The sequence below is a fragment of the Hippocampus bargibanti genome, linkage group LG05 (genome assembly GCF_051943395.1).
Source record: "Hippocampus bargibanti isolate YZ-2025 linkage group LG05, ASM5194339v1, whole genome shotgun sequence".
Classification (NCBI taxonomy): domain Eukaryota; kingdom Metazoa; phylum Chordata; class Actinopteri; order Syngnathiformes; family Syngnathidae; genus Hippocampus; species Hippocampus bargibanti.
The window spans coordinates 11,534,722-11,546,587 of NC_142738.1; the positions used below are offsets into that span (position 1 = coordinate 11,534,722).

Below are 11,866 nucleotides of genomic sequence, written 5' to 3' on the forward strand. Positions count from 1 at the left end.
CCATCCATATATTCATGACTTTGGCCAGTAGGCAGCGTACACCCTCTCTGAACTGGTTTCCAGCCAATCGCAGGGAACAAAACATTAATTTAACAATTTATTATAAATTGCAACGCCCCAAACTTGAACCCCCTAAAACTGTACGTGTTTCGATTTTTACACACGAAACACAGTGCAATTGCAAAGAGGGATTCGAGTCATCTATTATTTGAGTTTTAACATGATTATCGATAATGATTGCTGGAAATTGTCATTTCTCATCGGTAAACATTTTTGATTAAAAAAGTGACAATAATTCTCAGTGATATTGAACTTTTGAATAGTCATGTATATTATTTCAAAATGCCCACATTTGAGATTATTCAATTACTTGAAATGAAGCAATTATAAAAATGTATTTGGCTCGCATATTTATTCAATAACATATTCTATCCATTTCAATTCTATCAATAAACTTTTCACAGTAATGAGTAGAAAAAAAGCACACCACTACCAAACACCCATAAGTGGATTACGGTTCACTGTGAAAAGCACTTAATGAGAGTGCACATTCTGTTTGTATGAAAGCCTCGCAAGTGTGTAATCTGACCAGACTGTGGAGCAGCAGGTGGCTGCTCACAAAGGTTAACTGCTGATTAAGGTCAGACTAGATATGTACATATTCAGACGAGGAACAAAAAAAACTTAAAAAATTGACAGGTTTTGTCCGAAATGTGGAGTTTGGACAATATGACGAGTCTTGTTGTGTTTGACAGGATAGAAAATAGCATGCTGCAGGTGTCAGCCTCTCCCAATGGAGATCTCACGAGGGCATCAATGACCTGCATCTTATCGTGCTTCTCGGGTCCACGTCATGTGTAACTTCCTGCTGTTCAGATCGCCAAGAGGACATCGAGAGTCGCACTCCTGCCATCAAACAGGGACAGTGCCCCCCTACCTTTTCCACCCAACTGGATCTCTGGATATAATCAAAATTTCATCATATAAAAAATATGAATACTCCTTGTTTCTCTGTGACAGGAGGTAAGCGTTGCCATTATAAATAGGCCATTCTGAACAACAAACAATGCTAAAAAAAAGTCTCTATTTAAGTGTTTCTTTCTTTTCCTTAGTCGCAGGACAGTAAAGATTGTCCGCTGTTGATTGACACGTGCAAAATTGCTGCATATGGTGAGTTTTATTATTATTCGAAGGTATTTCAAATGCAAAAGAAGCGGTGTGTAATGGACACATTTTCAATTTTACTATGCTACGCGACACAAGCTACTTGGCTCCAATACAAGAACTCCAGCCAAGATTCTGCCTTTTTGAAGCTATAATGATGCTCCCTATTGATTGATATTGTATTGCGAACCAATTTACCAACTTTATAACTAATTTAGTGTATACAGTATACTATATATAATATTTCTAACTAAGTTACTAGAACTTACTATATATAAATTAAAAAATTATAGGTTTGCAAATGTTGGTGTTTTTTTTTTTTTTTTTGGGGGGGGGGGGAGGGGGGGATTGCTGTTCGAATGATTTACCCCCTGATAATTTGATGTGCCAAATGTGTCATTTTGAATCAATAACCAAAAAAGGAGCTCACAGTTTCAATGTTCTAGTCCGAAAAGATACATTTTAAGTCAATCAGAGACTTCCAATTGCCCATAAGTGTGAATATGACTGGTCGTCACCTACCCAGAGAGTATAAGCAATATAGAAAGTGAACGAATGGCCGAATTAATTTCCTATTCAATTCTTCAGGAGGCTGAGTGGCAACAGTGGAGTGAAAGTGAGGAAGACATCACCTCAGAGGAAGAAGAGACAACATATGTAAACGTCACTTTGACTATCCTTATGGGACAACCGACACCACTTTTTTTGTTTCCTGACTGACATCAAAAACACGTTTTATAACATCTAAAATACCCAAAACACGCAGGATGATATTTTTAGTCAAAGGAAAAACACCAATAACAATGACTTAGAGTGTCCAAAAACTACTTCAAATTGAAACCGGAAGTGGCCAGTTTCAGAAGGTCCCGCCCCCTTGTTCATGGTGCCACGCCAAGACGTCTTGCCTTGCTCGAGAATCAAAACAATGGCTTCAGATTCGGAGAAGATGCTTTCTTGTTACTCATCCAGTTATAAATATGATTACAATAGTTCTGAAGAGGAAAGCATACATGTTTGCAATCGATTAAAGAATTTATTCCGTGTCATTTTGAGGCATCTGGAGAGGAATGTAGCACCCAGAAAAGGCAGAAGATGCTGACAAAGCTCCGTGGAAATGGGCTTATTTGCCTCCTGGGAATTTTTGTCAGCGAATATCAAATAGTTGGTCGGTGCAACACACAATGATTCACCATCGCGTTATTTATGTGTTTTTCTTCGAATTTCGCCATCAACACGGATCAACACGAAGTTTTCAGACCAAACAAAGTACCGCAAAATGCATTGAGCTGATGAAAGGACTGCTACAGTGTGTCCTTTCTCGGTCAGGGGCGTTCCTGACGTGACGTCACATCAGGAATCGTCAGCAACTCAAAGACAGCGTGAGTCTTAAAACATAAAATATAGCTAGATGCGGTGGAATCTTTGTAAAATACGCTCAGTAAAAGTCATTTGAAGTGAAGTTTTACAAATTATGCACACAACTTGTCCGGAGGCGTCGGTTGTCCTTTAAGCGATTTAACATAGAAATAACTAAATGCTGTCTCCTTTTGAATAATAGAAATGACCGCTTCTACTTTCCCCAGCAGGACTGCTGTGTCAACAAACCGAGCTTCCATCCCCGACTGGAGAGTGACATTGAGATAGTCAGAAGCCTCTATTCACACAATTCAGTCACTGTCGGGTAAACATTGAAACAAAAATGCAGTCATGTGGAAGACCACAAAACATTTTTGCCTTTTAATCTTTGTCTTACATTTACGCTTTTCAGGGAATATCAATCAATAGACAAAGTGGATGTTGATCTCAACATTAGCGCCAACATTTTGAATGTAAGTTATAATCACATTTTCTTTCTAACGCAAAACCAAATGTAGTCTTCATCTTGTGTGGTGGACCTAGGAGGAAGTGGCTAAGGCCTGGGGAGTTAATCCATCAGAACCCATCATTGTCCGCCTGCACTTCTCTTTGTCTCAATATCTCGATGGGCCCGGTGAGATTCTGCACTGCGTCTATTACAATCTATCTGACATCAGCATTCTCTGTGATAACGACCGCTCACCATTTCTCTCCGTAGAACCGTCGGTTGAAGTATTTCAGCCAACTAACAGACACCATTTCAATTTTGGAAAGCAACTGCAAAGGTGGGAAGATCATTTTATCTTCCCATATTCTGTCAAAAAGACTAAGTTTTTAGTATTGGTGACCAGCGTTTTAGCAGTCTTCATCTCCCGGGAGTGGAACCATTTGACGAGTGAGAACCTGATAGTGAGACAGAGGAAAAGGCACAGCTGGTTTAGACCTGGTGGAACAATGAAGAAATTCCGTGCGAGACTTAGCATCTGGCTGCCACTCTCCAGGTATAGAGTATCCAGTATCTGATGTTGCTGCATGTTCCATATTTTTTGATCACTTCTCTCCTTTAGATCTAACACTCTCCAAGACCGCAGCCCTAGGGGAAGGATTATTTTGCCCCCCATGAAACTGAACCATTTCGCCAATCACACAACGTCCTATAACATCAAGAATCCATCAGGAGAACTCTTCACTTACACACCCAGCGGAAAGGTCAGCCTCTTGAAGTCATCAAAGATGTTGAAAAAAAAACAATAAAAATGTGTTAGGCCCAACTGTTGACGTCATTTGCGTGATGTGTGCCTGTGTATACATTAAAGAAGCATGTTGGCTGAAGTGCAGTGGTGTGCAGTCAAGGCCTTCAAGGATGTGCTTGCAGGCCCGAAACACAATCAGAAACACTGCCCCACATTTTTGACTTACCCGAAATAGTAATAATTTATAGTAATTCTTCCTTTTTCGCGGTTAATGGGGTCTATGACCACCCGCGATAGATGAAAATCTGTGTAATTGGGTGACGTCAGCGCTAGGAACCAATCAAACTACAGCCATGTACAAAACCTCTGAGTCATTCAGCATTTGTTTTATTCTGAATGCTTTTTTTTCCCTAAAAAAATGTCAGATACACTGAAACCGCAATAAGTGAACCGCGATGTAGTGAGGGATTACTGTATTTCCAAACGTCACTCTTATGTTGTCATATCTGTCAACTTATGTATCTTCCCCGTATTTTATACATTTTTTATCATTTTAAATGTGTCTTATACTAAAACTTTCATATGGGAAAAAAATACTTTTTTTAATTGTGAACCAATCTTACAAAAACCATTTTGGCTCAAATCCAGTTCGTCTCCACTGCTGGTAGCCAACGACAATGCTGCCGCCAATCACTACTATTGTCGCGGCAAACCAATCCTCAATCATATATACGTATATATTTTTACTTTATATTTTTGCTGCATAAGGTCAGATTGATAAAAGCAAAACGCGCACATGCACAGTAAACTGTCTGCATTTCTGCTTGTGTTAGCAAACCACAACTTTTATACGGGAATTGTAATCATTTATAAGGGCAGCTATTAGCCAATGTTGACAGGTATGTTTATTGTTAAATGTAAAATTGCTAGATAATAGTGAATGCTCCTGTAACTTGAACCTGGATTTTTGGGGGGTATCTTCTTCCACAGAAGGTTGCTGTGTCGGGTGTGAAGTCGTCAGCTCATCTCAGCACCAAACAGCTGCTAGAGCTGCTGTTCTTCTCTCAGGCCATCGGGCACTGTAAGACCACCCCGACTCTGCATCATGGCTTCTTGGTGCAGGTAAAGCAAATTATCTCCTTCACTGCCAGACGATGTGCAAAAATGTGTCCACTCCAGTGCCAGGGTTTTTGCATTGTCACTTCAAATCCAGTATACACTTAAAGGACAACCAACGTCACTTTTTTGTTTCCTAACTGACATCAGAAAAACGTTTGATAGCATCTAAAATATCCAAAACACGCAGTATGATATTTTTATTCAAATGCAAAACACCAATAAAAATGACTTAAAGTATCCAAAATCTGCAAAAAATTGAGCTGCGAATTGGGCATTTTCAGAAAGTCCCGCCCCCAGTTCGTGACGTCACGCCAAGACGTCTTGCATTACTGAAAAATCAAAACAATGGCTTCAGATTTGGAGAATATGCTTTCTTGTTCCACATCCAGTTATGAATATGATTCAAATAGTTCTGAAGAGGAAAGCATACAAGTTTGCAATCGATTAAAAAATTTATTCCGTGTCATTTTGAGGCAAACGGGCGGGGGGAATGTCGCACCCAAAAATGGCGACCAGCTCCCGTGAGGAATGAATCAGCCCGTTTCCACAGGCTGATAAATTCCTTCCATGGAGCTTGGATGCTCTCTTCTGGCGACTTTTGGGTGCAACATCAAGGTTTTCAGACAAACAGTACACCAAAATACATTGACGTGATGAAGGACTGCTACAATGTGTCTTTTTGTTGGTCATGGGGGGGGTCCTTCAGTGACGTCAAGTACGGACTCGTCACCAACTCAAAAACAAGACTTCCTGAACATTCAGCGCGAGTCTTAAAACGTAAAATATAGCTATATGCGGTGGAATGTTTGTAAAATACGCTCAGTATAAGTCATTTGAAGCCATTTTACAAATTATGGACACAACTTGTCCGGAGACGTCGGTTGTCCTTTAACATTGAGTTTTAGAACTACATAAACATTCAATGTAGCGTAAGAAACCTTAGACTCTCTTCTTTCATCCAAAAAAATTTAATTCCCAAGTTATATAGTTCTGGAGTTATCTGAGTTTGAAATGGAGGCGGCCGTACAAAATACAATACAATGCATACATATTGATTTATATAGCGCTTTAACAACAGCTGAAGCTGGAACAAAGTGCTAACATGGACAAAAAAGAAAATGCTTCCCCCTTGTGCAAGGGGAAAACATTTTTAGAGGTCTGACCAGCGCTTTATCGACACCCCCACAAGAAAAACCACAACCTGAACAAATTCGTGAATGCCGCTCTATGTCATATGTTTAATTTCCAAATAAATTTGGGAATGGCGGAGAATGGCTTATAGCATATGGAGACAGAGCTCTGCAATTGCTTCTGTCATATTGTGTGAGAAGGTCATGTTTGGAATGAATGAATTTGCAATCTAATTGGTTGAATTGTCAGTCGCATTAAATTGTAAACATCTTGGGCTTGTTAAATTCACACGGTAGCACATACAAATCAAATCGGATTCCACTTTGATGTGCACACAGGTTATGAGGTACGCAGAGCAAAGAATCCCCACATTGAACGATTACTGCGTGATTTGTGACGAGAAGCATGTTTTACAGAATGGTCCCATGTTGAAGGTAAGCCTTTGCAAACTTTGCGCTCCACTGAAACAAACTAATCAAATTTCCATTTTGTAAATTGCAAGCCTGCCGTTTGCACCAGGGAACTGTGTGTCTTTTCCTTTCACATCATGGGAGCAATGTCAGGCGCCACAGAGGAGGTGGCCACTGGTGCAGAGGTCAATAACGCACCTCTTCGTTATTTTCACGTCAATTTCTGGATGATCCGTTTTCAAAAGAATTTTTGCTCAACAGGTGGTCGACCTGCTGGTGGCGATGTGTCGGTCAGCTCTGCAGTCGTCACGGAAATGCATCATATTTGAACCATACCCATCTGTCGTTGATCCAAAGAACCCCAAAATGCTGGCCTTTAGTCCAAAGGTAGCACCAGAACCTGGATGATATTGTCGGTTTGATATGAAGATTCAGTGAATTTTGTCTCATGTTTTGTTTTTTTTTCAACACAGAAAAGGAGCTATGAAAGGCTAGAAAAGGCTCTGGACAGTGTCCTGCTGGTTAGGACCATGACACAGGTCAATCCTACATTCCTGTCATTAATTTCACGTTTCGCTCTGTTTTCACTTTGTGACCATTGTCATGCAGGGTTCATATTCTGAAATCAAAAAGCAGATGGACATTATAGACCCACTCGCCCTTCCGTTACTGCAATGGTAAGACGCAAAGCTTAATGAACTTCACTTTTGTCAATTTAACAATGCGTGTAATTCATACTTGATACAATTGGCATAAAATGGTGAGAAATGTGTAAATACGGGATGCCTAGAGAAACATTGACATCATTCAATCTCCCGTAGATAGTTATTATCTGTTGTTAAAGCGCTATATAAATCAATATGTATTGTGATGTATTATATTGTATAGATATATCTGACAAACTACACATAATTTGCAAATAAAGTCATCTTGAAGATTTCTTGTCAACGTTCCAGCAATATAGTGATTTATTTTAATATATATTCAAGACAGTGACGTGCAGTCAGTGGAGGCAGGTGAGGCAGTGCCTCACCTGTCATCATGGAAAGTTGTCATGGAAATATCAAATGAAAAAAAAAAATAAACAGTTAGATGTATTTAGTGATTTGTACTTTAAAGTTCTTGTCCATTTAACTTCACCGTTTTAGGATTTTTTTCAAAATCGCTGAATTTACCGTTCAAATACTAAGTAGAGACGAGCGGTGACGTCATTTATGACGTCAGTGCCTCACCAGCCATGAACCTCACCGCACGTCACTGATTCAAGACAGATAATGCTCACTGGCATACATTTTTTTTATTGTCAGCCAAGAACGATTGATAATAGAGACACTGAGTCACTTCTTTGTGAAAGTATTGTCCACTTACTCGTCTATACTGTCCTCTAGCGGCCACTTTGGAAATAGCCAAAATATATTAATCATTATCCACAAAAAGTCATTTTTAATAATAATAATAATACATTTAATTTATAACCGCCTTTCAAAACGCTCAAGGTCACTTTACAGTCACAGGATAAGTTTTTCTGTGGGTGAGCAGTGACAGCCACACGCACCAGCATTCACTGAACCCGGAATAACTGAAATAGATAGAAAGCTATCTAGCTTATAGATAGCTAATAGATAGATAGGTACCTAGTGATAGATGTTTGTGTGAGACTGCTACATTTACATTCTATTTCATTTTTATAACTATGAGTGAAAGTAAAATATTATGCAAAGCAACACCACAAAACAATCTATGGTAGTTTCATATTAGTATTTATAGATTTCATATCCCGTATGTTTCAATTAAAACCAAGCAAGGTTTCCTTTGTAAATCCAACCGCGTGGTGCAAGGTCAGTATACTTAATATTGTGATGGCTTCAAGGATCAAACATGGCCCATCAGAGTGAATCTTGTCTCTTTGTTCATATTTTTGACATCAGGATTTTATCGAGCAACAGATCTCACATTGTCAAGCTTCCCGCCGCCAGGGTAGGACAGTGCTGTCTTTCACTTACATATGCACATGTGGCAATATGGTTCAAGTGTGTTATGCTTCCACCGTGTCTCTCTTTTCTTTCCTCGTTGCACAATAGCAACTGTCATTTATGCACACGCCTCACCAGTTCCTGCTCATCAGCAGCCCCCCGACCAAAGAGGCTCGTTTTCAAACTGCACGCAAACTCTACGGCAGCACCTTTGCCTTCCAGTGAGAACATCGGTGGTCATTCTTTCACATCGATAGAACATACTGTAATAGGCCTCTGATCCATCTACTCATCACAATTTATTGTTATGCTTTCCCCAGTGGTTCCCACATTGAAAACTGGCATTCTATTTTAAGAAATGGACTTGTTAATGCTTCTAATACTAAATTCCAGGTAAGGTGGATGACGATTCTTAAACTTTACCTCAGAAACTCAGGGTCATCATCATGGTGTTGATCTTGTTGTATTATATGCAAATGTAAACACGTGCATAGAAATAATTTGTTTCCCGCCATGCTAAATTATTTATTAATACATATATATCAGTAATATGGTCAGTGTCTTAACATCGGGTGAATTCAGATGTATGTACTGTATACTTCACATTAATCAATACTCAAGAAGTAGCTCTGAGTTCTATAAGCTTCATAAGTCTGACGATGTTTCGGGGTTGATGGTAGTTACATGTACACTTATTCCTTTTTAAAAGATGCATGGAGCTGCATATGGCAAAGGGATCTATTTAAGCCCAATCTCAAGCATATCGTTTGGCTATTCTGGTATGATTTCATTTATGTTCATTAAAAAAATGTAATCATTCTTTAGATGCCTTTACGGTGTCCTCTTTTCTGTTCAGATATGGGTAAGGGACAATATCAGATACCCACGAAAGAAGAAGTCCTAAAGAAATGTAATTGGATCAATAGAATCCAACAAGTAAATCCCTCGTTATTCATTTTTAATTTTCAAAGATGTCCACCCTGATATTTCACATCATATTATCTCATTGTTGTAGGATTTCCCCTGCAGGTTTCTTCAAAGCAGGAACCTGAACTGTGTTGCACTTTGTGAAGGTACGTATGAGAAAGTACAGTACCTGGAAATCTTTTCCATAACTTTCTCATAAAACAAATTTGCTTCCCTGGTTTTCTTTTCACAGTCATCACGTCAACGCACCTTAAAAAGCATGGGAACATCTGGGTGTGTCCCATATCCGACCACGTGTGCACACGTTTCCTCTTTGTGTAAGAATAATCAAATCCAAACTCTTGTGTCCAGATTGACGGACAACTGTTCAACACTGCACTGTATTTGTGTGCCTCAGGTATGAAAACGGTTGTGTGGGAGATGTCCACATCAACACTCAGGAAGAAGCGATCCAGAGTCAAATTTTTGAGGTCATTGCAACCAGGCCTAGCTGAAAATAAATAAATATATAAACAAACAAATCAAAAAACGAAAACATAAACACAGAAATAAACCTTGGTCATGACACATTCTAAAGTACTGTAACATTTTTCCACAGAGGTCTTTTTTTGAGAGAGAGAAAAATGTTCAAACTAGAATTAGAGAGGATGTGTGTGTGGGGGGGGTGCGTGCGTGTGTGCGTGAGTGTGTGCGTGCGCGCTTGTGTTTTTGAAAAATAAATCTACATTTCCATTCAGTTACAAATGTGTCTTTTTCCAAGGACAGATATTTCAATGTTTTCTTTCTGTATTTGTGTTTAACTCATTCACCCCCAGACGATGAGCAAAAATGTATCCACTCCAGTGCCAGGGTTTCATTTTCATTCAAATTGCAGGACCCACAGAATAGTGAGTTTTAATAATAATAATAATAATAATAATACATTGTATTTATAAGCGCCTTTCAAAACTCTCTAGGACACTTTACAGGATATGTTTTTAGGACGACATAAACATTCAATGCAGTGTAAGAAACTTTAGACTTTATTTCATAAGAAAAAAGGAGTTAATTGCTAAGTTCTATGGTTCTGGAGTTATATGAGCTTGAAATTGGGGCGGCTGTACAAAATTCCATTCAATGCATACATATTTCTCCATGACATGTAAATTTCTCCACTGTGAGACTAATAAAGGCAAATCCAATCCAATCCAATATTGATTTATATAGAGCTTTAACAATCGCTGAAGCTGTGACAAAGCGCTACCATGAACAAAAGGCAAACGCTGCCCCCTCGTGCATGGGAAAAAAACAGTGCCAGGGGTCTGACCAATGCTTTATCGGCACCCTTGCAAGAAAAACCAAAACCCAAACATATTTGGGAATGGCAGTGAATGAGTTAAAAAGGCAATCAGAACGTAAAAGGAATGAAAATAACCAAGAACAAGAGGGAAATTTATTATAAAATACAACAAAAATAATCCTAAAACTAAATACAGTAAAGTCTCGTTATATCGATATTCAAGGGAGTCCGAAAAAATATCGATATAACCGGGACTATCGATATATCCGACCCTGTTTGCATGTAATTTTCTCCGTGCGTGCATAGAAATAGTATCGATATAACCGGGACTATCGATATATCCGATATCGATATAACGAGACTTTACTGTAATAAGAGGGCTGCATAATCACCTTTGAAAATGCTCAAATATTAATGATAATGCTTGCTTTTATTTATTATAAAATACAACAAAAATAATCCTAAAACTGTGCTCATTGTTCATATCATCAAATTACAGGAGATCCATTCCATCCCGTGAGGCAGAATGGCAACATTATAACACTATTGTGCTTCCATATGAGCCCCACAGCTGCCTCCTCAATGTTCTCCTGCCAGCATTGTTAACATCTGAGGACAAAGCTATTTTTTGTGGTAGGTAGGGGGTTTGTTTGTTGGTGGGGGTTTGTTTGTTTTACAGATCAGTAAAAGAGAAAAAAATTTACAAGAGGCCCAAATTGTCTTACGCTTTCTGGGTCACCGCAGCAGGAGACTAGACTGACTAAAAAGGAGGATAAATGTCTGTATTAAGTTACAGACATTTGTCATCAAAGGAAGAAATGTCTTCAAAACCATGCGGCTACTTGTAAAGGGCGCAAGGGACAAGTAAAGCCATCGAGGATGTACAGTCCCTCACTCTTATTGAATAAAACAGGAAGATCAAATTATCATTTGAGTGCGTAAGTGCATCTCATAAAATCGTTTGTATTCATCCTCTTCATTCAAGCAACCGTATTGAAGCTTCGGGCTTTCACCAAAGTTGCTTGTCAGTCCTATAAATGACATTGAAAAAATCCAATGAGGCAAAATGTTACATGTGCCTTTAAGAGCTTTTTGTGCCACTGCACTGTCGGAGCCTCATGTGCGGTTGTGGGCATCAGCTGCCCTCATTGCTGAATGAAGCAAAGACCTCTTTTCTTTCACGTCAGAGGGATTCGACCAAGAAAGTCCTTTTTACGACTCTTTTGCCGTTATCTGAGAATGAAGGAAACTCGAATTGGCAGACAATGAGAGTTTGGATTACGACTGATTCTGAGGAATTTTTTTTAGGAAGTG

The 11,866-nt window shown here is 39.1% G+C and overlaps 1 protein-coding gene across 5 annotated transcripts; it reads left to right on the forward strand.

Annotated features, from left to right (window-relative positions):
- Nucleotides 1–636: 636 nt before the first annotated feature.
- Nucleotides 637–11,251, forward strand: LOC148897931 (protein mono-ADP-ribosyltransferase PARP6-like). Of its 5 annotated transcripts, none has more exons than XM_088996831.1 (24): nucleotides 637–1,023; nucleotides 1,113–1,170; nucleotides 1,753–1,821; nucleotides 2,748–2,845; nucleotides 2,933–2,993; nucleotides 3,064–3,154; nucleotides 3,239–3,305; nucleotides 3,372–3,521; nucleotides 3,588–3,729; nucleotides 4,704–4,835; nucleotides 6,302–6,397; nucleotides 6,466–6,558; nucleotides 6,635–6,760; nucleotides 6,847–6,912; nucleotides 6,983–7,050; nucleotides 8,302–8,350; nucleotides 8,455–8,567; nucleotides 8,667–8,739; nucleotides 9,056–9,125; nucleotides 9,203–9,282; nucleotides 9,362–9,419; nucleotides 9,506–9,546; nucleotides 9,625–9,670; nucleotides 11,052–11,251. In XM_088996831.1, the coding sequence occupies exons 2-24, from the start codon at nucleotides 1,168–1,170 to the stop codon at nucleotides 11,156–11,158; spliced, it is 1,899 nt and encodes a 632-aa protein (XP_088852957.1). In that variant the 5' UTR covers nucleotides 637–1,023; nucleotides 1,113–1,167; the 3' UTR covers nucleotides 11,159–11,251. The 5 variants fall into 5 exon arrangements, 4 of the variants coding, with proteins under 4 accessions (XP_088852957.1, XP_088852960.1, XP_088852958.1 ...); XM_088996834.1 differs by lacking the exon at nucleotides 9,625–9,670 and adding an exon at nucleotides 9,671–9,743 and having other exon boundaries at nucleotides 9,506–9,590; nucleotides 11,052–11,198; XM_088996832.1 differs by lacking the exons at nucleotides 9,625–9,670; nucleotides 11,052–11,251 and adding an exon at nucleotides 9,671–11,037 and having other exon boundaries at nucleotides 9,506–9,590.
- Nucleotides 11,252–11,866: the final 615 nt, after the last annotated feature.

Coding starts and splice junctions, on each gene's coding strand:
- LOC148897931 (XM_088996831.1), top strand. Junction 3,730..4,703: donor CTTACACACCCAGCGGAAAG/GTCAGCCTCTTG, acceptor CTTCTTCCACAG/AAGGTTGCTGTGTCGGGTGT. Junction 9,420..9,505: donor CTGTGTTGCACTTTGTGAAG/GTACGTATGAGA, acceptor TTCTTTTCACAG/TCATCACGTCAACGCACCTT.